This window comes from Raphanus sativus, chromosome 4 (genome assembly GCF_000801105.2).
Source record: "Raphanus sativus cultivar WK10039 chromosome 4, ASM80110v3, whole genome shotgun sequence".
NCBI lineage: Eukaryota > Viridiplantae > Streptophyta > Magnoliopsida > Brassicales > Brassicaceae > Raphanus > Raphanus sativus.
This window is the reverse complement of record NC_079514.1, coordinates 2,576,445-2,601,657: the sequence shown is the minus strand read 5'-3', so window position 1 is coordinate 2,601,657 and position 25,213 is coordinate 2,576,445. Positions and strand designations below refer to the sequence as shown.

At 38.0% G+C, this 25,213-nt stretch overlaps 5 protein-coding genes, 1 long non-coding RNA gene and 1 other non-coding gene across 7 annotated transcripts; 4 read left to right on the top strand and 3 right to left on the bottom strand.

Moving 5' to 3' along the window:
* Window positions 1–256: 256 nt before the first annotated feature.
* On the bottom strand, window positions 257–1,949 carry LOC108851338 (uncharacterized). Its single transcript, XM_018624753.2, has 4 exons — window positions 1,782–1,949; window positions 1,555–1,669; window positions 1,012–1,126; window positions 257–923 (listed from the first exon to the last, which is right to left on the bottom strand). Exons 1-4 carry the CDS (start codon window positions 1,880–1,882, stop codon window positions 472–474), a joined length of 783 nt encoding a protein of 260 aa, XP_018480255.1. The 5' UTR covers window positions 1,883–1,949; the 3' UTR covers window positions 257–471.
* A 1,809-nt stretch (window positions 1,950–3,758) lies between these two features.
* On the top strand, window positions 3,759–5,219 carry LOC108851330 (glycosyltransferase BC10). Its single transcript, XM_018624746.2, has one exon. It carries the CDS (start codon window positions 3,892–3,894, stop codon window positions 5,023–5,025), a length of 1,134 nt encoding a protein of 377 aa, XP_018480248.1. The 5' UTR covers window positions 3,759–3,891; the 3' UTR covers window positions 5,026–5,219.
* A 614-nt stretch (window positions 5,220–5,833) lies between these two features.
* On the bottom strand, window positions 5,834–7,967 carry LOC108851344 (auxin-responsive protein IAA29-like). The gene is made up of 4 exons (XM_018624760.2): window positions 7,604–7,967; window positions 7,142–7,455; window positions 6,917–7,007; window positions 5,834–6,741 (listed from the first exon to the last, which is right to left on the bottom strand). The coding sequence occupies exons 1-4, from the start codon at window positions 7,864–7,866 to the stop codon at window positions 6,666–6,668; spliced, it is 744 nt and encodes a 247-aa protein (XP_018480262.1). The 5' UTR covers window positions 7,867–7,967; the 3' UTR covers window positions 5,834–6,665.
* Window positions 7,968–8,610: 643 nt separating this feature from the next.
* On the top strand, window positions 8,611–9,388 carry LOC108851352 (uncharacterized). Its single transcript, XR_001949279.2, has 2 exons — window positions 8,611–8,742; window positions 9,147–9,388. It is a non-coding gene; the product is annotated as an uncharacterized LOC108851352 (long non-coding RNA).
* Window positions 9,389–14,648: 5,260 nt separating this feature from the next.
* LOC108851334 (UDP-N-acetylglucosamine transporter UGNT1) lies at window positions 14,649–17,085 on the top strand. The gene is made up of 10 exons (XM_018624750.2): window positions 14,649–14,950; window positions 15,068–15,144; window positions 15,335–15,487; window positions 15,598–15,731; window positions 15,834–15,964; window positions 16,046–16,090; window positions 16,153–16,250; window positions 16,352–16,459; window positions 16,631–16,687; window positions 16,803–17,085. Exons 1-10 carry the CDS (start codon window positions 14,818–14,820, stop codon window positions 16,875–16,877), a joined length of 1,011 nt encoding a protein of 336 aa, XP_018480252.1. The 5' UTR covers window positions 14,649–14,817; the 3' UTR covers window positions 16,878–17,085.
* Window positions 17,086–18,812: 1,727 nt separating this feature from the next.
* Window positions 18,813–25,204, top strand: LOC130510404 (uncharacterized). The gene is made up of 3 exons (XM_057006686.1): window positions 18,813–22,098; window positions 23,966–25,098; window positions 25,169–25,204. Exons 1-3 carry the CDS (start codon window positions 18,813–18,815, stop codon window positions 25,202–25,204), a joined length of 4,455 nt encoding a protein of 1,484 aa, XP_056862666.1.
* Window positions 24,181–24,287, bottom strand: LOC130512073 (small nucleolar RNA R71). The gene has a single exon (XR_008945634.1). It is a non-coding gene; the product is annotated as a small nucleolar RNA R71 (small nucleolar RNA).
* Window positions 25,205–25,213: the final 9 nt, after the last annotated feature.

The window sequence follows — 25,213 nt, the reverse complement described above, 5'->3', positions numbered from 1 at the left end:
TTTCTTCCTAGATTCAGATTCGAGTCTAGATGTAGCACAGCTGGATAGTACTGAAATCATAGAACCATCTACCGTTTATTTAATTAATTGTTATTAAACTTTGCAACTAATTTATGAAATACGGTTGAATTTGTTGCAACTAATTTATCATAGAGAATGGCGCTGCTACTTAATGGGCCTAAGCAAGCTCATATCACAAACTTTTCACAAGATCTTACAAACTTTTGTTTTTGTATTTGTTGTGAAAACATAGATGTAGACGTAGACTCGTTATTTCTTGAAATCTTGTTATAAAAATACATGAATTTTGAAGATTCGAGATTAATGCAAGACAGTTCATCATGCCCTCTCTCTCTCTCTCTATTTACATGTAAAGAACTCTAAAAACTACAGAGGAACTAAAAAGAGCTAACTAAGACGCATTCTATAACACAAGACTAGCTAATCAAACACACAGTTCTGTTCTGATTTTTAGCCTTTGTTGTTGTTACTGCTTATCTTACTCCGTTTTTGAGTAGGAGAACTGATATCATCTCCAAGAGGGCCTAAGCGCAGAGATAGATCACAACCACCAAAGGTAATGCCATTACTTGCATCTTTCACACTCACCTCTCTCCTGTTCTTGTCGGACTTGCACGAGTCAGTGACATTGTTATAGACTGGCAAAGAAGGAACTCTGAGTGAATAGCACAAAGGGTAGCTTGAGTGTTTGGAGACAGGGCATTTCTTGATCTGAACATCGTTGTGAAAGTTCTTAACTGGAAGAGTCTTTGAAGCAAAGTTGTTCTGTTTCAGGAAGACTTGGTATTGCGGCGACATAATGCTGTTCAACTTAGTTGAGTCTTGGCTAAGATAACATCTCGGGTTTATGTTCCGTTGGCTTCTTGAAGCTCTTCTTGGCGTGCAACCCAAATGCAATGCAGCTACAAATATAAAAACAAGAGCTCCTCACTGATGTGAGCCAAGAACAAGAATCCGGAGAACTCAATCTAGTATCAAGATTGTGTATACCTTCAATACAAGGCTGAAGAAACTCCCCAGTTTCAGTGGTTTCATCGAGTCGGATTATGGTGTTAATGGCGTCGTTTGCACGGTCCAAAAGTGTATTCATGTCCATATACTCAGCCTAAAGAAGTAAATCAAATAATCAAGTCTCAACTAAGTTGGACATATTGTTCATTATTAGATGGAGTATATATATGAGATGGAAGACTCAATGTTATTAGAATAGAGTGTTACAATATATATAGAGACAGTACTAGGTTATATCTATTGACATATATAGCCTTTACATATATACATTCTACAATATAAGATTAGTAAAAAAAATCTATTAACCAAGTCAATACACAGTGACATAAGTTCCAATGTTCATTATTAGATAAAGACTCTTATCATAAGAGTATATCATCACAAGTAAAGACTCTATCAGTCTTACTGTTCAAAGAGGGTCACTGATGGGTTTTAGTGAGTAGCTTCTCTGTTCCATAACAACTAACTTAAACTATACAAAACCCAAACTGAGAAACTGTAAATGTTAAGATAGAAAGAAACCTCAGAATTGGCTTTGGAATACATGATTTCTTCAGCTCTCAAGACAACCACAGGGAGCTTCTCTTGCCATTCATTGTTCTTCTTGGTGGATTGGCTGTGAATCTCACAAACAATCCTACAAAAGAAAAGTTCAAAAGAACAAATGAGCAGGAAAAGAAAACAGAGGAAGGATACATGCAAACACAGATGGATACAGAGTGATAGAGAAAGAAAAGAAAGAAGATGACCTGAAAATCTCTTGGATGAGCAAACCCCTCATGGGTTGGTGTGTGTCACTATGCCAAGCTCTTCTGATACAGTCGTACGGTCTTGGCCCTGGCCTCGGCATCTTCTCTTCCACCACTTTCTATGAGAGAGAGAGAAAAGACAGTCAGATTGTTTTTCTTCCCCCTCCTTACACTGCTCCCTCAATAATTTAAGTGGAGGGGGGAGAGAGATACTAGTCTTGTCAGTTGGCCCGGTTCGTTCCGGTTTACTCTGCTTTTTTTTATTTTTTATGGTCCGGCCTACTCTCTATAATGAAAGTCTATAAGGGTTGCAGTCCATTATTTTCTAGATTATCCTTTTCAATATATAAATACGAATACGAGATCATTCACCAAATTATATCTAACCAACAACTTATTCTATATATTCTCTAAGCCTAAAAGGCCAAACACCAACCATATCTTAGTTATAAATAAGATCTACATTTTCACTAATTCGTGGATGTAAAGCTTTATAGCTATTTGCAACTGTAAGATTAAAACATTAGATGCCAAATGATTTAAAACTAAATATGTAATAGTTGAGATTATACTAGTGTACAGTAAGAATCATATGTTTTACGTCCTTATGTGAAAGTTTATCCTAGATAAAAATTCAAATTTGTGTGTTTTCACTCTCAGTCTCCAGTAATAAAGCAATTCTCATCAGAGGCGGACCCACATGTACAGATAGTGGGTCAGTTGACACACCTTAATATTATAAAGTTCCGTTTTGTTAAGCAATACCAATATGATTCGGTGGTTCTGATGGTTCAATCTCTTTGCGTGACACCCCTTTAACCCGAGTTCGACACCTCTTTGACACCTAATTTTTAATTTTTTTTCCTTTTCTTTGTTGGATTAAAAAGCCCATTTAAATTTTTGACCCACCTTAAAAAAAAGTCTGGGTCCGCCACTGATTCTCATACGTTTTAAAACATTCGCACAAATTGTTCTCTTCAGGAAAAATAAATATTCTGATGCAATGAAACAAAAAAAAAAACAAATATTCACCCAATTGCTTTCGTACCACTAGTTATAGCCTTTCGCTATAATTTTCTCTGACACTGAAGCATTCACGATGACGACAGACAAAAAGATCACTGAGCTCTAAAAATATCATTTAAGACCACCTAACCGAAACCACTTCTCGCGTAGTTGTTACGGGAGGCAAGGCCCAGATACGAAGGCCCAATTCTAATGCATGCAGGCCACGTGGATACACACCACCGTAACTCGTATCCATCCAAGCAAAGATGTTACGTTCGACATGAAAACGTTTTGCCTAAAACGGATCGATTACGAAACTTTCACGTATTGTGCCATCAGAGGCTACAATACATCATACAACCACGTGTATGATGAGTAAAGACGTGTGTACACAACCAAATATTTAATGACTCTGTTTAATGCTGCCTTTAGCTTTAATCAACGAATAAATTCGTCGTATACATTTAACTTTGTTGGCCTATGATTTATTTAGTCATACCGACTAGCACAAACAACATACTCCCTCTGTTTCATTATAAGAAAACATTTAATTTTGCATATTTTTAATTTAAAAACATCATTACCGATATAATTCAACCAATAAAAAAATAGAATGGAGAATAAAGTTAATAAATTTTGCATTGAAACTCTAAAACGACACTTATTTTGCAACGAAAAAAATTCTCTAAAACGTCACTTAATATGAAACGGAGGGAGTATTTTATTCTTTCATATTCTAATTTTGGATAAATAGTACTAGTAGTGAACCAATTAGTGGCCAAGAAAAACAAGGACCGTTACATAAAAAGAATATTAAAATAAAAATCGTAAATTTTTTGTTCAACAAAAAAAGTCATGAATTCCATATATGAAATGCCATTGAATTGAATTGAATTGAATTGAATTGAATATTTTCTGTAATTAGTACTCGTTAAATTTTTTAAAATATCTTTATTAATACAAGTTGCACCAAATCCCACTCTCTCTCACTCTAGAAAAATGTATCATCGATTCTTCTCCTATAATATCCTACTCCACTTTGTTTCTCTCTCTACAAACTAAAAAGCAGTCACTGGTTTTTAATCTTTCCGGCGAGAGAGATATGCTGTCTCCGACGCTGTTCCCTCTCTTCTGCGCTCTGTTCCTCTGTCTACCAGTCGCAGTCATCTTCACAGTCCAGCGAGAACTCACCGGCGTCGCCTCGCCGGAGTTCGGTTTCCGCTCTCTCTCCGTCTTCTCTCTCTACGCTCGAAACGTCCCCGACGCTTCTCCTCCTCCGCCGCCGGCGATTCCCAAAGACGACGAGCCTCTTCTCCGACTCGCTTCGCATGTCAACCCGAATCTCCCGCCCGGGTCGACCCGGAAAGTGGCGTTCATGTATATAACCACAACGCCTCTCCCGTTCGCGCCTCTGTGGGAGATGTTCTTCAACGGAAGCTCCTCCACGGATCTCTACAATGTCTACATCCACGCGGATCCGACCCGGGATTACGACCCGGGTTTCTCAGGAGTGTTTTCCAACCGGGTGATCCACTCGAAACTGTCGGAACGTTACACGCCAACTCTCGCTGCCGCGGCGCGTCGGTTACTAGCACACGCGCTTCTCGACGATCCAAGAAATTACATGTTTGCCCTCTTCTCGCCTTCGTGCGTACCGATACACTCCTTCGACTTCACTTACAAGACTCTGGTCTCCTCTCGGAAGAGCTTCATCGAGATACTCAAGGACGAGCCGTGGCAGTTCGAGAGGTGGGCGGCGCGAGGGGACGACGCGATGCTGCCGGAGGTGAGGCTGGAAGATTTTCGGATCGGGTCACAGTTCTGGGCTCTGACGCGGAGACACGCGCGGATGGTGGCGCGTGATCGGCGGATATGGGAGAAGTTCGACAAGACGTGCGTGAGGGAAGACACGTGCTATCCCGAGGAGAATTACTTTCCTACCCTTTTGAGCATGAGGGACCCGCGCGGGTGTGTCCCCGCTACTCTCACCCACGTGGACTGGACCGTCAGCGACGGGGGTCACCCGAGGATGTACGAGGCGGAGGAAGTTGCGCCTGAGCTGATCGTGCGGCTGAGGGAGACTAGACCGAGGTACGGTGAGGATGGGATCAACGGTTCGGTGAGTGAGAGGAGTGATCCTTTTCTGTTCGCTAGGAAGTTTTCTCCCGAAGCGCTCGAGGCGTTGTTGGGTATGGCTAAGGGAGTGTTGTTCAATGACTCGGCCTGTGGTGCGTGAAGAATGGTCCACTGATGGGCATTGTTGTAAAGTTTAGATTTTAGTTTTTGTTTTAGAGTTGGAGCAAAATAAATGTAAATTAAAGGAGGTAGCTGGGAAAAGAGAAAAAAACCCAGTCTATATCTTTATCTTGTTTCAAGCTGAGTCAGACGTCTCGAATCTCAACCTCATAAATTCGCAACTGAAGTTAAGCATATATCACACTTACTAATGATGCCAGAAAATCTAGTCGGCAATAATTAGATTTTATTGTTATTATTCCTTTTTATCTCCATAGTGTGTTTTGACTTTTATTTAGTACTTTAGTTGTTATCTACACTGTAGACAGAGGAACTAGGAAACGGATAATTTATAGAGTATTAAGATGATTAATACTATAATTACAATTGATTATGTAAACCGTGTTGTTAAAAGATCCGAAATTTTGGGGGTCTTTGAGTTTGCGGAAGATGGGGCTTAGATTCGTCAAACAGTGAACACTCGAGTTGGCTGTCGCTTAAAGAACACACACAGCCATAATCATGGGCTTGCCCCGTGCTTTCTTCCTTTTACTTTTCCAAAATAAAATCAGGGAAAGTTAATGCCTACAAGCCCTGAATTGCGTGATAGCCAATTAAAGAATGTAAATTGTTTTATGAAGTTTCTATACTGATGATTCTTTTGGTTCTTATATGGACAGTAACATATAACGATATCCCATCGGTGGAGGTCCCATCCCGTTAACTGGTGGAATCCCATAAGGTAGGCATTGCCGTTGGAACCGGACTGCTACAACCAATGCATCGTATTTCTTTGTAAGGTATACGTATTCCAATCTCAATACGGTATTCCATTAAGTGAGCCCAAAGACTAAAGCAATAAGCTATAGACTTTCCCACTACAAGACAATTATGGCCTACGTTTATTCTCTCATTCCTTTCTATTTATACTAGGCCTAAGCCCAATTGCCCAACAAGCTCGGCCTAATAGCCTAACCGTCTAACGACTCAACTTTTTCCGCGTAAAGTCGTTACTCCATCTCCACATCATCCTTGCTTCATGATTGGTCCAGCTCAGCATTGGCACTTGTCACGGACTCATCTTTGCCAAACTAGCTTGACCTCTCATTCCTTCTTGCTGACATCAGCATGACGTCATAGATCATCACTTACTTGCGGTTTCGGCACTGGGTTGGGTTGAGGTGGAGGTGGAGGTTCTCTGGAAAAGGAGGAAGCGCTTTCATCTCATTCATATAAACAACTTGCTCCTCTACCTTAGATTCTCATTCATATCAACAACATGTATCCGCATCCTATTTGTTTTTTTTTTAATCTCGTTTTGATACCATGGTTTCTGCAACCATCATCACAGTTTATGTTTTTCTCTCTTTCTTTTCTTTTGTTTTTTTAAGTAGACAAGTCTATTAAGTTTAAAAAGCGACAAAGGATTGATGTAAGAATATCTAAAAGCTTACTTAGCCGTCCGAACCTGATCCTTAAGTAGTCACTGAATTCTTATGAAAGAAATGTCATTACCCATCCGTGCATGTTTGGCCATAATTCTTAATAAGTGATACTAGAGGAAAGATAAATCGAGTGGGACTCTGGTAAGGTAGACACTTTAATTACAAAATAAAAACTGCTTTGAAAAAAGTTATTTTTTTAGAACAACAGCCGTGTATATGCACACGGGCAATCTCTAATTATTGATATTCGATGAACAGACTCAGCAAAGATCCTGCAAAACCAAACCAAGATTTTAGACATTATTATGCCAGTCACCCATATCCGAATATTAAAATGTCCATCACCTAAAAACTTATTATATTTCTTTTTATCGAACAACTATATATGTATATATTTATAAATATAGGTAGAAATTTGAAATATTAAATATAGAGAAGTAAACGTACTTCCATGGAACATCCCCTGGTAATAGCCAGTCGCCCTCTTTCCCCTGGAAGGTGAATTTGTAACTTGTATCTTCTCTGTCACAATCTTGGTCTGACAAAACAAAATTATATTCAATATCAAGAAGACTCGTGAGAGGTTACATGCCATGCTTTCATTCATGTATAGGTTTAGGAGAGTGTAAACGTATGTTTTAATGCATTTTAAATACTTAAATTAGTACTCACATTGACTAAACATGGTGATCAAGAAGCCAGTGAGAGACTCGTAAGAGTTGAAAAGCTTGATGTCAACCTTTCTGGCTATTGCCACACCATCCATCTTCACCTTAACATACATTGAGGATCTCAATGATGATGATGACCATGATACCGATGATGATGGTCTAACTCTTTCAGTTGTAGCCGTTGGATTAGCTATGTTGGTCCTCCTACCATGATGGTGATATGGGTGATTACGACTATGGTGACGATAATTATGATACTTTGTCATACATGACTTTACTGGTGGCCACCCCACGACTTCGCTATTTTCCTCCTCACTATACAAAATTATTTAAATGTTATTAGAATGCTAATAATGCTTCCCTATTTTGTATAACCACGCATAAAATTTTCGAAGAAACTTACAAGTATAGTAAAGATAACTAGCTTAACCTAACTATTGTAAATATATAGTTTGTTACTCACTCGTCAACAATAGAGGAGTCTGATTCCAGATGATCTTCTTCTTCCTCGTCAGGCTGGCCATTCAAAGAAAACGAACATGGTTTTGGCACATAACAATCTTCTTCCATATTATCCAACCAAAACATCGACTCAGAACGCGTTTGTTTCGTATTCAAACACGACATAACGCCCACAGTAGCGCAATGCTTGTTGAGGTCAAAGCCAAACCCAAATTTTGAAGAATTAGTATGAGGTGAAAGAGAGAGATCAAGATCCAACTCCATTTCTAGTGCAGCTTCGTCTTTGATGAAACTAAAAGTGTATGTTTGTTTGTTGTCTGGCTCTGGAAAAGATTGTGTGGATGGTTGCTTAATTAGAGGATCATGAGTATTCCCTATTTATAGTAAAAGGAAAGGATACAAAAGTGGAGGAGGAGTATGGCTTTATCCTAAATGTTTAATATGTTTATATTATTATATTTAAATATAGATGTCGTCATGTATGTGTCTTTATGGTATCTTAAGCAATACGATACTACATAACTAAACAACTAAACTAATCAATCAAATATTAGAATACTAATTTGTTTTCCCTTGACTCCTCAACTTTGTAGTTCAAATATAATTTCTTGGAGTATGACCAACAACTTGAACATATATTGACTGGAGAAAGCCTATTTTCAAAATTTGAGCTATATCATATTTAAATTCGTATCCAGCATGATAAAAATAAGTAAATAACGTCATTAACGAAATAGGTTTGGGTGAAGATAATGATAGAGTCGCTCTAATTATATTTAAGCTGCTTAACAGATTAGCAATCGTGAAAAGGCATTTACAAGTTTACAACTCATAGGAGTATCTATTTATATAAAATATGGTTGTTTCTCTCCTGGTGATGCCACCTAGGATTCCAGGTCACTAATTCAATTCACCAGAATGTGATACGTCAAACGCACCGCATCACTAACTTGATGGTATCATGGGCTTTGTCTGCATGTTGTGCGTTTGGGCTTTGTAACAGGAAAATATATCCGGCCCGGATAGATCGATGTCTCCTCTAACCCTAGAACGTCTGAAGCTGAGTAAATTAGTTTCATCGCTCCCCTTCATGCGGCGGCGAGACGGTGACCTTTGCGCTTCTTCCCACGGCCTGAAACGGTCTGATTTATGTCTTTGCCTTTACTCCCATTGATTCCCTCTCAGACGATTTATCTTCAAAGCGCTTTCGATCTGAGAAGCGTTGTAGGTTCAGTATAAATATATGTTAGATTGTTCTCCTTGAACACATATTCTCTTCGTTTCTTTTTTCTTTACCTCTGAAAATGATGTACTCTCATGTCATTCGTTTCCTTTATTAATAGATTTTCCTGTTGTTTTTACTCTGTGTATTGTTTTAGCAGAAGATTAATATTTGTATTTTTATTATGTTGTTGATTAGTTTGTTTTATAAGTTGGATTTTGGATATTTAAGGTTCACACTATGCTGCTACCTCTGCTTTTTTTAACACTGTGCTGCTACCTGCTAATTTTGTTTTCTTTTTTTCTTTTTTTTTTCTCTTCAGAAACAATAATGGCATCGGTGAACAGAGTCCATCAGTGAGGTGCAAAGTTTAGATGAAGATTTTTTTGTTGATCATAGATGTTTTTGTTTTCTGTTTTGTAATTAAAGATCATAGATATTTTTTTCCTAGAAGATTAGAGAGATTTTCGACTCAATGAAATCTTTAACCAAGTTTATTTTTTTCCCTCTTTAATTATATTAGTGAATGATTATTGTTATTTAAGCTTTTCAGATTCATTAATTTGCTTTGTATGCGATCTTCTCAAATCGGCAAAGACAAGTTTTTGAGTGGTATGTGTAAATAAATTCAGTAGTAATGAAAGATAGTCCAGTAATTTAGGCAATGTGTCTAAGAACACTAAATTATTAGCTGTAGCTATCACACCTCAGATCCCCTCAGGCAAGTTTGCTTTGCGTACAAAAGATCGGCCGGCCAATGATGTGTTTGAGTTGTCTGCCTGAATTGAGTTCAATTATTTTAAAACTAAAAAAACTACCCATTCTTAAAAATATTAACTTTACAAGTAAACTGAGTTTGTGATAAAATAGATTTGGAATGGTTCAAGAGAGACGTCAATATCTGAAAATTAAATTATTACATATAGAAAAAATTGGATGGGGGTCAGAAGATAATAAGAATGGTGGGAGGGGAAAAAAGAAAGGAATTGTTATGTTTTTAAACTTTTTTTTAAAGTTATGTATTTAAGCTATTTTATAGAATGCAACACTTCAGAAAGCTGCCAACTGTCTTATAACACAAGCTTATAGCACCATCTGGAGAGGTTGAACAGAAAAAAACGCCGTGAGAATAAAGCAAATTGCATCACGACCATGCTTCTCATCCTCTCTTGAACATCATCAAAACTTCCTTAGACAAGATGTATGGCATGAATCCATTAAACATACCATTCCAAACATAAACATTTGGTTATAAGAGACTCTATCAACCAATTGGCATGCGTAATCGATCATCGTGATCGAACAACAGATGGCGACGATTCTCGGACCGACATAGTCATTGTGTTCAAACCCATGAGCTAAATTTTGTTCTGGTTCTTACATAATTCCGAAAAAGAGATGAGCTTCTCTTCCAAAAGCCTCTTCGGTGATTTAGAAGCAAAATTTGCTAAAATACTTAAAGTTGGGTGAAAGTTCAAAAGTACCGATAGAAACGCCATAGGAAAAATTCAGATAATAATAGAAATATAAAAAAAAAATACAACGTGAATACATAAGTCAGCACCGTCTGAGGGACTTAGAAGTTTTAACAGTATAGCTTCTTTACCATTCAATTGTATTATTTCACTTGCGCCAAAACATTCAAGACATCAAGTTTACATTGACATTTGAGTTTTTATGAGGAAATGATTATATGTTCTTCAACCGTTAACAATTAACAAAATATGGTTTTATTTAGTTTTCAAATCCAATATCATATAAAAATTAACAAATATGTAGATTTTGAAGTAATAAAAAATAAAATTAAATAGTTACTTTAATTATTTAAATTATCTATTGATTTGTTTCCCGCCCGTAGGGCGGGTTTACCCTAGTGTAATCGTGAAGAAGTATTTTACAACTTTTAATGAAACAGGAGAAACAAGGACCTTTGTCTTTTGGGAGAAAAGTAATGACTTCCGACATTTATTAAGTTCAGGTCGGCCAATATCCCAACATTTGATGCTAAGTTGCTAACACATTTCTACATTATTTTATCTAAATTGTTATGATTTTTAATATAAAATACATTTTATAATAGACTAAAAGTAACTCCCTCCGTTTCGAATTAGATGCCGTTTTAGAGTAAAATTTTGGTTTTAAAATAAGTGTCGTTTTATGATTTCAATGCAAAATTTATTGATTTTTTATTCTAAATTATTTTTCTATTGGTTGAAATATGGTTAGGTGTATTGGTAATAATGTTTTTATCTAATAAATATACAAATTTAAATGTTTTATTAATCTGTGTGTCGAAGTCTAAAACAACCGATAAAATAAAACAGAAGGAGTACTTTTTTTTATTCAAAGTATACACTAGATGCTAACTCAGGGAAAAAAAAAAGATGCTAACTCTTCCTTATTTCTTTGCAAATTAGACATTCATATACATATAAATTAAAACAAAAAACACAATCAGTATTATCTAGTAATAAATTTGTAAAATATTTAGTTTATGTTGTTGACTTTATCTGATTTCCCATGTTTTCATCACTAATTCTTTTTTATCACAATATCCAATTAGCGTACTTATTAAGATAAGCAAACCAAACTAGTAAATAAATGATAAAGTGTGTTTATATTTTATACTTCTAAGCTAGAAACAAGTGGATGCATCGTCAAGGGACACATGATTCAACGAATTTAGACATGCAACACCCAACTAACATTGGATATTATAATAGACAAGTTTGGTTAATGTTGGAATGGACAACGCCCCATACTTTTGTTTACATTCTATGTTTCTATTAGAAAATGGTTTACACACGGAATGTATCGGACTTTTATGAATAATGGTATCCGATTGCAAAATCCACTTCTTTTTTGAGCTTGTCACAATCTTGTTAACTTTTCAAGAGACAATTATCACTACACACTTCTGTTTGATTCACTATGCAACTTCAGTAACAAATATTTGAGGAAGAGTTTAGATTAACTTATGAATAAAGGCTATTAACTGTCTGCCCATCCTGAACTTGAGTACACTGCCCTATTTGGGAAGGAGCATTTTCCTTTTTTTTCCATAAAACATTTATTTCACAATTGTTTCGTTTTTGCAACCATAACTATTGTAAGCTTGATATTGACATATGTTTGATTTACTTTAATAAAAATGTTGGTAGAAAGATACCTGTTGTGCCTAACACAATATTAAAAACTTGACTTAACCTTTTTGAGAAATAATTCGCAAGATATCAATCTGGATAACAAAAGTGACACTTGATTATGAAGTCCATATATATATATATAATATATGACCCTTTGGTTGGTCTCTACATGTTTTTAGATCAACCAAACAGATGAAAGTAGAGGGGGAAATATCAACGTGAACAGAGCCGTGCGTGACTACTCGTGCCGTAGTGTCGGGGGTCGACCACTGAAGTTATGGGCTTTAAAAGTTGAAGGGACCATATGACTCTTGTCTCGTGGGAACCACTCTCACACTTATAGTCTAGCTCGTGCTATCGATCTTTTTTTTTTAAACTTTAATATTTTTAGTTACTAAGAAAAGTAGCAAAACTTCAAAAACAATAGAGACTTGGTTCATACTCGCGACGTTAAATTTTATAACCATCGAGTCTTAGCTGAAACAACATCAACTTTTTGCAAGGAATTTAGACAAAACTTGGACATTAACTAGTGATTTTGGGCTTATTGATTGTTAACATATATTGACCAAGCTGTTTTCTCGAAAAATCAATATTGTTGCCATGTAATCGGATTTTTTATTATTCTAGCTTGGTTATTTTGGATTTCAGAGTTTTTACATGTTGTTACCAGCTCTGCTTTTTTTTTTTTTTTTTTTTTTATTAACCTGGGGGTATCCCGGGCTTATGGAAGGGCCCAGACTAATCCCCAAGGGGAGGTGCAACCACGGATAGACCCTCTTTCCGGGTATGCAAATGGGCCCTAAAACATAGGCTCATATCCGTGTTGGTGTCCAGAAATCATGACTTAGTTCCCTCCAGCAGGGTTCGAACTCACAACCTGGATGTAGGAATGAGCACGTCCTTATCATTGGGCCATGATGTTCTGTACTTGTTACTAGCTTTGACAAGTATGATTGACCATTTTGGCTCAAACATCTTAATAGAACCGATCAAGATATGTTCAGATGTTTTACCAAAAAAAAGTATGATTGACCATTTTGGCTCAAACATCTTAATAGAACCGATCAAGATATGTTCAGATGTTTTACCAAAAAAAAAAGATATGTTCAGATAAACGTTTTGAATTTTGGATTATTTAGCATGTTTGAATCTCAACACTAAAATTAACTTGAAACAGTGTTATATAAATGGCACGAAATATTCTACTTAGAGTTCCAAAAAAATCATTCTGCCTTTTTGCGAAAAAAAAAATTCTGCTTATTATAAATTGATTTTGCGATAAAACCATACAATCTTACGCTAAGATCGGATGCGGGTTATGCAGTAGCAGGTACAAAATGGATAAAATAGATATGTGGTCGAATCCAATAACAGTCACATAAGATACCGACAAGGAACCTAATCCATTGAATAAACTGATTTAGAAATGAAAACTACTGGTGAGAGATAATAAAGGACGCACGTGGGAGGAAGCGAGAAAGGATAGAAACTGTTTGTCTGAGTGCGGGAGGGGGACAAACAAGTGTTAGGATAAAGGGGAAGTGAATGAATCTATCTTTTTAACTCGAGTTTGAGTGCTGTTTTGGACAGCTTTGGCATAATGTCTTCTTGTCTTCATCAAGTTGTAGATACCAAAGTCTTATCATGTTTCTTCTATGTCTCCTCAGCTACTACTTTACGAATCGTACCACAAACTTTCCCCATTCATTCGTTATTCAAATTTCTTGATTTAAAGTTAAACTAGTAAGATATTACCAGCTCATTAATGCTACTTTAATCGTTTCTAAAAATTTAGCGTTTAATTTTTTTTTCAGTATCCATAATATCACTATTCCAAAATCAGAATCCAAAGCTACTTTTAGTATATAACTTCCCAAATACAAATTAAATTTATTCAAAAATATCTCAAATCACATTTATAAACTGTTTTTTTTTTTGTAATAGCATAATATATCATTGATTTTTTCTTCATATTTATCGAATAACAATGAATTACATAAAACCAAACAAACACCAAAACTATAATGTACTAGTTTAAGTATTATCCATAAAACCGAAAAAAACTATCAGGATCGATTAAGAGTCTCATTCAACATTGTATATATAGCTCTAAGAAATGTTGTTGTATAATATATCAGACTTTGAAATTATTTCTCAAGAAAACATAAAACAATAACAAGAAGATATTCTCTTTCTTTTCGTTATAATTTTTTTATCATATTAAATTTCAATGTTAAAAAATCTTATAGAAAAACATAATAAACAATGATTCTAAATTGTGTTGGAAGTACTGTCAATTGATTTTAAATTGGGAATACATAAAATTTATCACGATATAAGAATCGGATTTATGGGTTAAAGCGCGGGTTCGATCTAACACCATGATAAATTTCATGAATTTCCAACTTAAAATTAATTGATAATAAATAAATTGACTCAAATCTCTTATATATTATTCAAATATTTTATATGGGCGTGAGATTTTGTCTCAGAATATCTTTTAGCTTTTTAATATTTTAGAAAAATGATAGATGTTTTTTTTTGTTTGACTCGAAAAATGATAGATGTTATGAAAAAAATTTCGAAAAATTGACATCTGATAAGGCTAAAGCCCATAAACTCTCTCATTGGGGCTTAACCCACAAATAGAGACAAACAAATTGAATTTTTAATAATTTTCATAATAATTGCCAAAAAACAAGCGCCACACACACAGAGACAGAGGTGGTCCACTCAAATGTCCCGTGTCTTTTACGTTCACTCATCACGGCGGTGACTCGAGTTTTGCCGGACAAAAGAAGAGTCATAGAGACGGCGAACACGGAGGAAGACTAAGACTGTATCATGAGGAATCCTGTTCTTCCGGTCTCCGATCCTCCTCTCGCCGGAGAGAATGACACCGACGATCGCCTTTTCAAAGGATCCGCCATGACCAAACGTGGCGCCTACGCTGCTCTCTCTTACATGTCCTGCGCAGGTTTAATCTCCTCAATTTCTTTCAGAGTAATGTTAAAGTTTCATGCTTTGAGATTATGTTATTGGCATCAAATTACAATTTTGTATGTTGTTGTGTGTTGGTGTTTTTAATTGGCAGTGATGCTTGTGCTGTTCAATAAAGCAGCTCTCTCTTCCTATGACTTCCCCTGTGTTAACATTATCACACTCTTTCAGGTATATATACTATATATACAAAGTTTGTCTTTATGTGAACTTGTGATCAGAAACCATTAAGTTTAATTCATGTCTTTCTTTTCTGAATAAGAGGCTCTTAATTTTGCCAAAAAAAAATAAAAGTTTGTCTTTTTGCAGTGACCCATCTTTTCATCTCTAAAAAAGATTGACACTTTTTTGGCTACCACAGATGGTGTCCTCTACCTTGTTTCTATATACCTTGAGGCGCAAGAAGATTATCTCTTTCACAGCGGGTGATTCTGATAATAATGTCTCAGCTTTTGTGCCGTTGAAGACATTGTTTCACACCCTTCCTCTCTCAGTTGCCTATCTTCTCTACATGGTAAGTCTTTTTTTTTTACTGAACAAGCCTGTAAATGATCTGCTGTTTGGTTGGATTCTATATATAGTAACTGATCACCAAAAAAAAAATCAATGTTTATCTCCTGAAAGCTAGTCACTATGGCGTCTGTGAGAGGGGTTAATGTCCCCATGTACACCACGCTTAGGCGTACTACGGTGGCTTTTACTATGGTGATTGAGTACATGCTCACTGGTCAGAGATATACCCGGTCTATCATTGGAAGGTGAATCATATTTATATCCAGCTGACGCTTTAAGTTAAAGTCCCTCTAAAATGAGAATCATGCTTACATGCAGAACTAAACTCTTGTATGTTTTGATATCAGTGTTGGCGTTATCTTGTTTGGCGCATTTTTTGCTGGAGCTAGGGACTTGTCATTTGACTTTTATGGATATGGTGTCGTTTTCTTAGCCAACATAACAACAGCAGTTTATCTAGCAACCATCTCCCGGACTGGTACACTAGTCTTCACCTGGTTTCTGCATAAAATTGTTTTTCCTCCCTCTCCTGCTAAGTCTAATTGTCTGGTTTCTCCAGGGAAATCAAGTGGCTTGAATAGCTTTGGCCTTATGTGGTGCAATGGTAATCTAAATTGATTTAAACGCCAGTTAGTTACTTTGAATTTCTGAGTTTTATAATGATAGGAATTATATGCGGGCCAATATTGATGATATGGACATATGTTTGCGGTGACTTGGAGAGGACTATTAACTTTCCTCACCTCTTTTCTCCCGGTTTCATGGTATTTTGTAAATCTCTCTTCTGCCTTTGTATATGTTCCACTTATTTCTTGAGAACACTGATGATGTCTTTTCTTGTTTGTGTTCTACACTTCTCAACCAGGTTGTGTTACTCTCTTCGTGTGTGTTGGCTTTCTTCTTAAACTACTGTATTTTTCTTAACACCACTCTCAACTCGGCTGTCACGCAGACAATTTGTGGCAATATGAAGGTCGGTTTTCACTTCATACCTATCTTTTGAACAAAGAAAACACAAATGTGACACTATTTTGTTAAGGAGAAGGAATTATCCTTGTAAATTTCTGTTTTTTAAGGTCTTTTGTGTGTTATGATTCGATTAGCGAAAGTAGAAGCTTTGAACATTTTGACATCATTGTTGCAGGACGTATTCACGGTTGGACTAGGCTGGATGTTCTTTGGTGGACTCCCATTCGACTTGGTATGTTATGTTCTTCACCATCCCATTTACTCCAGTGAGAACCTAAAATGACCCGTCTACATTTGCTACAACTCAGTGCTGTTTATTTTTGTTGTTGCTTGGTTTGTTCATGCAGATGAATGTGATTGGACAGCTTTTTGGTTTCTTCGGGTCCGGTTTATATGCATACTATAAGATCATTGGGAGGTAAACAAAGAAGAGCCATTCACAAACAGGAGTGGCCCCTAGTGATGATCCTTAATGCGACGCCTCATTTTTGTTCACTTTTCTTGTTTTCTTGGTTCACTTTTCACGTTGATAATAGTTTAATGATATGAGAAATATTGTTTTTAGTTCTAAACAAACTGTAAACAAGCAGAAGAATTAGGCAAAGCAAAATACTACTACTTTTGGCAATATCTCATGGTACCATTCATTTTGCTTGATTTTTGAGTTTAGTATCTATATGTGATTCTTGATGATCCTACTCTTAATACGTGAGTATCACTTTAATGAAGGCCGCATATTTGGGCATAGTTCTGCTTATCCTATGGAGAACAAAGATTGATTAACGACTCTGACTATCTCATTGACTTTGGCATTAAAGACGGTGATCATGTCTGTAGTTGCCCTCCTATTGTAATGCATCGTTGAGTATGTTATTGTTTGATCTTTTGAATTGTCATGTGGTAGAATACACCTTGTCTAGCTAAATTCTCTAACCAGGCTTATGTAGATTGTTATAGTCAAGATTAGTTTCGATTACATTCCCCCTTAATTTCTTGTAATGCTTTAATGGGTTTTGAGCTTTTATGTACAAACATCTTCCATCTTAGTTCAAAGATGTAACATATGTTATTATGCACATGAACCATTATGAAACATATATGACCGGACCTGGCTTGACACAAACCTAATCACTGCTTTAAAACTCAACACACAAGCCAATCAGTATCCACTAAGTTGTACTTTCGATTTTATTTTAGATTTCGTTCAAATTGCAAAACCTACTTTTTGAATTTCATCAAACTAATTTCGATTTGGTAAAATTTGTGTATTCTACTCTAGATCTTTTGTATAAATATTCAAAACTATTGATGTTATATTGCAAAGTACACATTTTATTATATTATTTCATCATAGACACTTTTTTCAATAACAACAACATCCTTCTATATCCGTACATCGGCCAAATTTGTATTTATGTTTATTGCAATATCTAACGCAACCAAAGAGAATGTCTTCCTTACACGGCCAAAATCCTCCAAAGCAAGACTCGTCTCCTATTCCATATCCTATTTATCAACAAAAGGAATCATTAATACAAAATACCACATGACAAAAACATATCTGCAACTAAAAATAAGTTATTACCTGGAGAATCTAAAGTAGTTGAAGAAGTTTCAATAGTTAATGTACGACAGTCAATAGAAGACATGAATAAAAAAATAGTTAAAACAAATAGGATTGAAGTTTTTACGGCTATAGCCATTTTTATGATGTTCTTAATCGTGTTGTTGAGTTTGTTACTTAGACTGATTACATATATACTAATACAACTTTCAAAATAGTTGTCATGGTCAAAGATAAACAAAAGAACATAATCTGTACATTTATTTTCTTAGAAGATTTAGTCAAAAACAGTTAGCAAAAAAAGAGATTTAGTCAAAACAAAACATGTAGAATAATTTCTTACCAAGTACAGTGAGGAAAGGATACGAGAGAGCAATGTTTGTATGGTTTGCTTATTACACCAGATAAAAATCTTCCACATGTAATCTTAGTTTATTAGTCAGATAAATGTTCCAAATAGAGATGCATTGTAAAAACGTTTTGAATAAAAAATTTAACAATCATTCAAATCAAAAATAATTTTTTTACCCAGTAACATTTGTAACATTGGTAGAAATACATATTATTTCCATATGTATTTAAGTATGCAACTATTTTTTTCTTAATAACATTTGAACATTGGTAGAAAATACATCATGCGATATATAAGAAAAATACTTATTTAAGTGATTATTTAACTCGATTTAAAATAGAAAATAATCATATACCAAATTATATGAATTGACGAAAAATCTAAATAATATTTTGAACAAGCCTATGTTCCACACCCAATGTAAGGACATGCTGATGGTCGATGAAAGAGTATCTCAATTGGGCCCCAATTGACGTGACGTGTTGGAGTCGATCACTTGATGATATGATCCCATTAACACCTGGCCATTTTAGATCGTTCGTTGCTCAGAACGGTCTCTGGGATTTAAAACACACTGGAGAACAGTTATCTTGGAGAGGAAATAGACACACGCACTTCATCAGGTCACGATTAGACCGTGCTATGAGCAACTGTGCGTGGTTTGAAGACTTTCCGATGGGTCGATGCCGGTATCTGAGATTTGAGGGATCAGACCACAGGCCCCTGGTATCCTATTTCAACTCCGACAGACCTAAGAAGAAGGGTATCTTCCGCTTTAATAGATCGCTCACAGAGCAAGAGGAAGTAACACGCATTGTTGATGAGTCTTGGCATCAGTCTCCACTAGATTCGGTTATCCAAAAGCTAAATGAAGTCAGGAAGGGTATCATTAAATGGGCTAAGGAAAAGCAGATACAGAGTAACCTGGTTATCAAACAGAACCAAGAAGCCCTCGAGAAAGCTCTGTCTAGTGATAAGCCAGACCAAACACGCATAGAGGAGATCAATACTACTCTTCGTAAGGCTTATTTGGCAGAGGAGCAATTCTGGCAGCAAAGGAGTCGGATTCAATGGCTCAAACAAGGAGATAGAAACACTGGTTTCTTCCATGCTGCTACTAGAACCAGGAGAGCTTTAAATTCTATTCCAGTGCTGGAGGATGCGCAAGGAGGAGCAGTCTATGAGGAGAAGGATATCACTCGGGTGATCTCTGATTATTTCACCCAGATTTTCAGTACAAATGGAAATAATTCCTTCTCCCAAATACAAGATCTTCTCAGCCGGAAGGTAACACCAGAGATGAATGAGATGCTGATATCTATACCGAGTGATTCGGAAATTCGAGAAGTTGTACTGTCTATCAACGGGAATAAAGCTCCGGGACCAGACGGGTTTTCAGCTACATTCTATCAGGCATACTGGCATATTGTCAGTGTTGATGTGATCAGGGACGTCCGGAACTTTTTCATCTCGAGCTACTTACACCCGCAGCAGAACGAGACCCATATTAGGCTCATCCCGAAGATTACCGGACCGAGATCAGTGGCGGATTATCGACCTATTGCGCTATGCAACACCCACTATAAGATTATTGCAAAGATTCTTACTAGGAGATTAAAGCCATTGCTGCCAGTGCTTGTCTCTAATACTCAGTCGGCATTCGTGACGGGTAGAGCGATCTCGGACAACGTACTTATCACTCACGAGACACTCCACTTCCTTCGTACATCTGAGGCAACGAAACGATGCTCAATGGCCGTCAAAACGGACATGAGTAAGGCATATGACAGGATCGAGTGGAGTTTTGTCAAGGAAGTGCTTGGGCTTCTCGGTTTCGACCCAATCTGGATAGGCTGGATCATGAGCTGCATAGAATCAGTATCCTATTCTTTCCTGATAAACGGCTCACCTCAGGGACTAGTGAAACCGTCACGAGGGCTTCGACAGGGCGATCCACTATCACCGCACATCTTTATCCTGTGTACGGAGGTTCTCTCTGCTCTTTGCGCCAAAGGACAGGCTGATGGATCCTTACCGGGGGTCAGGGTCTCTCACAACAGCCCACTGATCAACCACTTGTTATTTGCGGACGACACTATGTTTTTCTGCAAATCGAAACCGGCATGTGTCTTAGCGCTGAAGAAGATCTTAGCCACTTATGAAGCAGTCTCGGGACAGCGAATCAACCCGCAGAAATCGGCTATTACTTTTTCCGCAAAGACACCTGATACTACCCGCTCGAGAGTAAAGGAAACACTGGAGATATATACTGAGGGCGGGGTGGGAAAATATTTGGGACTTCCCGAGCAATTCGGGCGCAGGAAACGGGACATCTTTGCATCCATCCTTGATAGGATTCGCCAGAAGGCACACAGCTGGAAGGCAAGGTTTCTATCAGGAGCGGGAAAGCAAGTTATGCTCAAATCGGTTCTCTCGGCTATGCCATGCCATGCCATGTCCTGTTTTAAACTACCTCTCTCTTTGTGTAGACAAATACAGTCGTTGCTGACCCGCTTTTGGTGGGACGCCAACCCGGAGAAAAGGAAGATGTGTTGGGTTGCATGGGATACTATGACACTTCCAAAGTATGCCGGGGGACTTGGTTTTCGAGATATAGAGATCTTTAATGATTCTCTACTTGCGAAAATTGGATGGAGGCTTATCAAAGAACCAAACTCGCTTCTGGCTCAGGTTCTATTGGGTAAATACGCACACAGTACCTCCTTCATGGATTGTCCTATTCCATCATCTGCCTCTCATGGTTGGAGGAGTGTACTGGCGGGCAGAGACATTCTGCGTAAGGGCCTTAGCTGGGCGGTTGGAAATGGGGAGAGTATCCGGGTGTGGGACGATCCCTGGCTATCTTTCAATGAGCCAATCAAACCGATAGGCCCCCCTAGCTCCGAGCATCAATCTCTTTTGGTGTGTGACCTGCTGTGCCCTATTACAAATAAGTGGGATATCGAGAAGATTCGAAGGCTTTTACCTCAGTATGAGGATCTTATTTTGCAGATAAAAACAAGCTCCACTCCATCAACGGATACTCTGGTTTGGTTACCGGGAAAGACTGGAATCTACTCTACAAAATCAGGTTATGGCATTGGAAGAACTTCGATGACTGAGCTAAATTCCGAAAATGATCCTGTGAACTGGTTGAAGCATGTATGGAATATTAAAACAGGGCCTAAGCTCAAAGATTTTCTGTGGAGAGTCTTGAAGAAGGCGATTCCAGTGAGTGCCAACCTTGAGAGAAGAGGAGTCCTGAGATTTAATTGCAAAACTTGTGGAACTCATGAAGATGACCTGCATGTCTTCCTCACTTGTCCACTCGCTGAAGAAGTATGGAGTCTTCTCCCGATCAGACACAGGCCACCAGGTTCCCTTTCCACCATTGCTGAGCTCGTCAAGCTAGGAGATTTGTTTACTCCTCTGCCACCGATTGGATTGATATCACCTTTGTGGCCTTGGGTGCTTTGGAACTTATGGAAAGCTAGGAATAAACTTGTGTTTGAGAACAGAGTATTCACAGCTCAGGAGATAATACTTAAGAGTATTAAGGATGCAAAGGAATGGTGTCAATCACAAGTTAACACCGGAGCTCAAAAGACGCTAGTTACACCTCCATCCCGAATCGGTCATCCCTCGAGTAGCGCCCCCCCGACGTTCCCTCATGAGACACTAGTTTGCTATACGGATGCAGCTTGGGACGTCAACTCTGGGAGGTGTGGTATCGGTGGGATATTTACCAGGTCGATTGGTGATGTCTTGTGTATTTCATGGTTTTAACCATCCATTTTGCATTCATTTTGATTATTTAAATTAGTATTTAGGTTTGTCTAGGTTGCATTGCATGGTGTTTATGTGTTTTCAGGTTTGGAGAAGTACTAATCAGATTTTGGAGCTTAAGAAGTCATGAAACGTCCAAATGGTGGGTAATGGTGCGGTAGCAGGCAACCACCGCGGGCTAAGGCAGGCCGCGACCATGACGACCGCAGGCAACCACCGCGGGCTAAAGCAGGCCGCGACGAGAACTCGACGAGTTCGACAGAGAGTTTCGCGGGCCGTCATCGCAGGAAGCAGAGGGGTGCGGCCTGGGCATGCATTTCGCGGGCTGTCTTCACGGGCTTAAGGAGGCTGCGGCCGAAGTTTAAAACAGACTTTATCCAGCTTCTATTTGGGTCGGCCCAGGGTTGTTGGGTTGACCCGGTTCAAGTTTTAGCCTAGTATAAATACATTTTAGACCTAAAGGTTATCATATCTTGTTTTCATTGTAATCACATTAGCTATTTTGGTGAAAGACTTAATCTTGAGCTTCTTTTCATCTTTATCTCTTGTGATTATTGATCAATCTTGACCACTAAGCATGATTAACCTTCAACCATCCATGGGTTTTGGGTTATTCATGTCTATTAGTGAGTAGTTACCTTTTGGATTCATGGGCTAGGGTGATTAGGGTGATTAAGTGAAGATCTAAGGGTGTTTAGTGTTAGATCTCTTGTTTCCTTGCTTGTCTACTTCTCTTAATGCTAGATTAAAGTTGGCCTCTTTATTCTAGAGCTCTAGACATTTCCCACCCACAAGGTGTTTGATGAAATGTCTGAACCAAGTAGAGCTTGCTCTAAACTTACCTTACACAAAGACCATTGTGTTAAGGGAGTTTAGATAGTTAGTAGACTCATCCTTAATGATTGCTTAGACCTTTTAGGCTCAAAGACCTTTGATGTCTAGTTGATTAAAGCAAATGAGCATTCTTCTTGACCATAGAGCTTGCTTATTTCAGTGTTCTAGACTTAAGGAAGTTATTTGATTGAAAGTTTGCCACCCTTAGCTTGGATCTTAATCACTTAAAGTCAAATGCCTAGCCCCATGAGTCCTATTGTCCTAGATTGATTGAAAGCTTGTTCCTTTATTGCATTTTAGCATAGTTCTAGTTCACATCATCATTCAAAACATGTTTGCACTTAGATTAAGCATAGATTTGTATTCTCAGTGCATTGAAATCACATAGGATTGGTTCGACATCTCACATACTACTTCATTTGATAAGGACCTGAAAAGTCTTGTTATCAAATTGGCGCCGTTGCCAAGTTCTATTGTGATTTTGACATTGGGATTTAGTCATTTGCTTGAGACTAAGTCATTATTATTATTATTGTGATATTGGCTCTGCTTTTTCCTCTTTCTTTTTCATTTCAGGTGTATGAACTTGAGAAGTAGAGGGACTACAAACCTCACTCCTCTAGTATCAGACATCCGGGCTTTGGAAAGAGAGAATACAAGAAGAAGGAGAGAAGAGGAGCAACAGGCTCATTTCAACAGATTGGGTTTTGATATGGCTCACCATCAGAACCCGAATCAAGATAGAGAGATCCCCTTGGAAGCTGCCCAAGAGGGATATGGTCAAGGAGCTGCCAACCTTCGACCACAACACCCACAGCGCCAAGCTCGCGCTATTGGAACCTATGATCGCCCTCACATTCATAGTCATATGTTGGGAATCAGAGCACCTGCTGTAGAGAACAACAACTTTGAGATCAAGTCAGGACTGCTCAACACCATTGAGAACAACAAGTATCATGATCTTGCTACCGAAGATCCTTTTGACCACTTGGACAAGTTTGATAGCTACTGTGGTTTGTCCAAGACCAATGGAGTGTCAGAAGATGCTTTGAAGCTCAGGCTCTTTCCTTTCTCTCTGGGAGACAAGGCAAGACAGTGGGAGAAGTCTCTCCCAAGCGACTCTATCACTACTTGGGATGAGTGCAAGAAAACCTTTCTAGACAAGTTCTTCTCCATCTCCAGGACAGCTAAGATCAGGAATGAGATCTCTGGGTTTCAGCAGAGGAACTTAGAAAGTTTCAGTGAAGCATGGGAGAGGTTCAAAGGCTACCAAGCTCATTGCCCACACCATGGCTTCTCCAAAGAAAGCTTGTTGAGTACCTTCTACAGGGGAGCTATACCACAGTGTAGAAACAGACTTGATACAGCCAGCAATGGATTCTTCTTGGGCAGAAACGAGGTGGATGCAGAGGAGCTGATAGAGAACATGGCCAAGAGTGACTCAGTATACAGTGAGGATCATGATAGAGTCAATAGAAGTGATGATCAGCAGACCAAGAAAGAGCTCAAGTCTTTGGAAGAGAAGCTGGACCTACTTCTTGCCAACAAAGCTAAGCTGGATCAGATGAAATCAGTTGGGGAACAGCAACAAAAGCAGGTTGCTGAGATCAAGAAGATTGATGGCTTGGAAGGACATGAAGAGGTGTGCTTTATCAACAACAATGGAACTTGGTATAGGAAAGAGCCCAACTTTCAATACCAAAACAACTACCAGCAAAAGCCCCTCTACAACAACCAACAAGGTGGTTATCAAAGCAACCAGCCTACTCAAGCTAGAGGAAGCTCTTCTCAAGCTCAAGTTCCAAGTTCAACCATAGAATCTATGTTCAAACAAATCCTAGAAGCTCAAGGGAAATTTGCTAAAGACATTGGAGATGAGTTCAAGGCTGTTCATGCCAAGATTGATGGAACTTATTCTGACCTCAACAACAAGTACATGCAACTTGCCTCTCACGTCAAAGCTTTAGAGAGCCAGGTTGCTTCTTTTCCTTCAACCTCCAAGCAGCCTATGGGAACCCTACCAGGGAAAGCAGAGGCAAACCCAAGAGAACATTGCAATGTTCTCCTCTCTAGTGACACTTCTCAGGTCGCCAACTACAAGAGAGAGGTAGATGAGATTGAAAGATTGGTGTTTGGAACTGAAATTGAACAGGTTGAGCATGTGGTTGTTGCAACAGCTGAGTCCAAGATTGTGCAAGAAGCTGACAGGATAGTTGCAGCAA

Excerpts from the sequence above, each read along its gene's own strand:
- LOC130510404 (XM_057006686.1), top strand. The coding sequence starts at position 18,813 with ATGAAAGAGTATCTCAATTGGGCCCCAATTGACGTGACGTGTTGGAGT. Across the intron at positions 22,099-23,965 it reads CGTCAACTCTGGGAGGTGTG|ATCCTTTTGACCACTTGGAC; the intron begins GTATCGGTGGGA and ends TTGCTACCGAAG. Across the intron at positions 25,099-25,168 it reads TCGCCAACTACAAGAGAGAG|CTGAGTCCAAGATTGTGCAA; the intron begins GTAGATGAGATT and ends TTGTTGCAACAG.
- LOC108851338 (XM_018624753.2), bottom strand. The coding sequence starts at position 1,882 with ATGCCGAGGCCAGGGCCAAGACCGTACGACTGTATCAGAAGAGCTTGG. Across the intron at positions 1,127-1,554 it reads ATTCCAAAGCCAATTCTGAG|GCTGAGTATATGGACATGAA; the intron begins GTTTCTTTCTAT and ends TTACTTCTTTAG. Across the intron at positions 924-1,011 it reads TCTTCAGCCTTGTATTGAAG|CTGCATTGCATTTGGGTTGC; the intron begins GTATACACAATC and ends TTATATTTGTAG.
- LOC108851344 (XM_018624760.2), bottom strand. The coding sequence starts at position 7,866 with ATGGAGTTGGATCTTGATCTCTCTCTTTCACCTCATACTAATTCTTCA. Across the intron at positions 7,456-7,603 it reads GACTCCTCTATTGTTGACGA|TGAGGAGGAAAATAGCGAAG; the intron begins GTGAGTAACAAA and ends AATTTTGTATAG. Across the intron at positions 6,742-6,916 it reads CCAGGGGATGTTCCATGGAA|GATCTTTGCTGAGTCTGTTC; the intron begins GTACGTTTACTT and ends TTGGTTTTGCAG.
- LOC108851334 (XM_018624750.2), top strand. The coding sequence starts at position 14,818 with ATGAGGAATCCTGTTCTTCCGGTCTCCGATCCTCCTCTCGCCGGAGAG. Across the intron at positions 15,145-15,334 it reads ACATTATCACACTCTTTCAG|ATGGTGTCCTCTACCTTGTT; the intron begins GTATATATACTA and ends TGGCTACCACAG. Across the intron at positions 15,732-15,833 it reads ACCCGGTCTATCATTGGAAG|TGTTGGCGTTATCTTGTTTG; the intron begins GTGAATCATATT and ends TTTTGATATCAG.
- LOC108851330 (XM_018624746.2), top strand. The coding sequence starts at position 3,892 with ATGCTGTCTCCGACGCTGTTCCCTCTCTTCTGCGCTCTGTTCCTCTGT.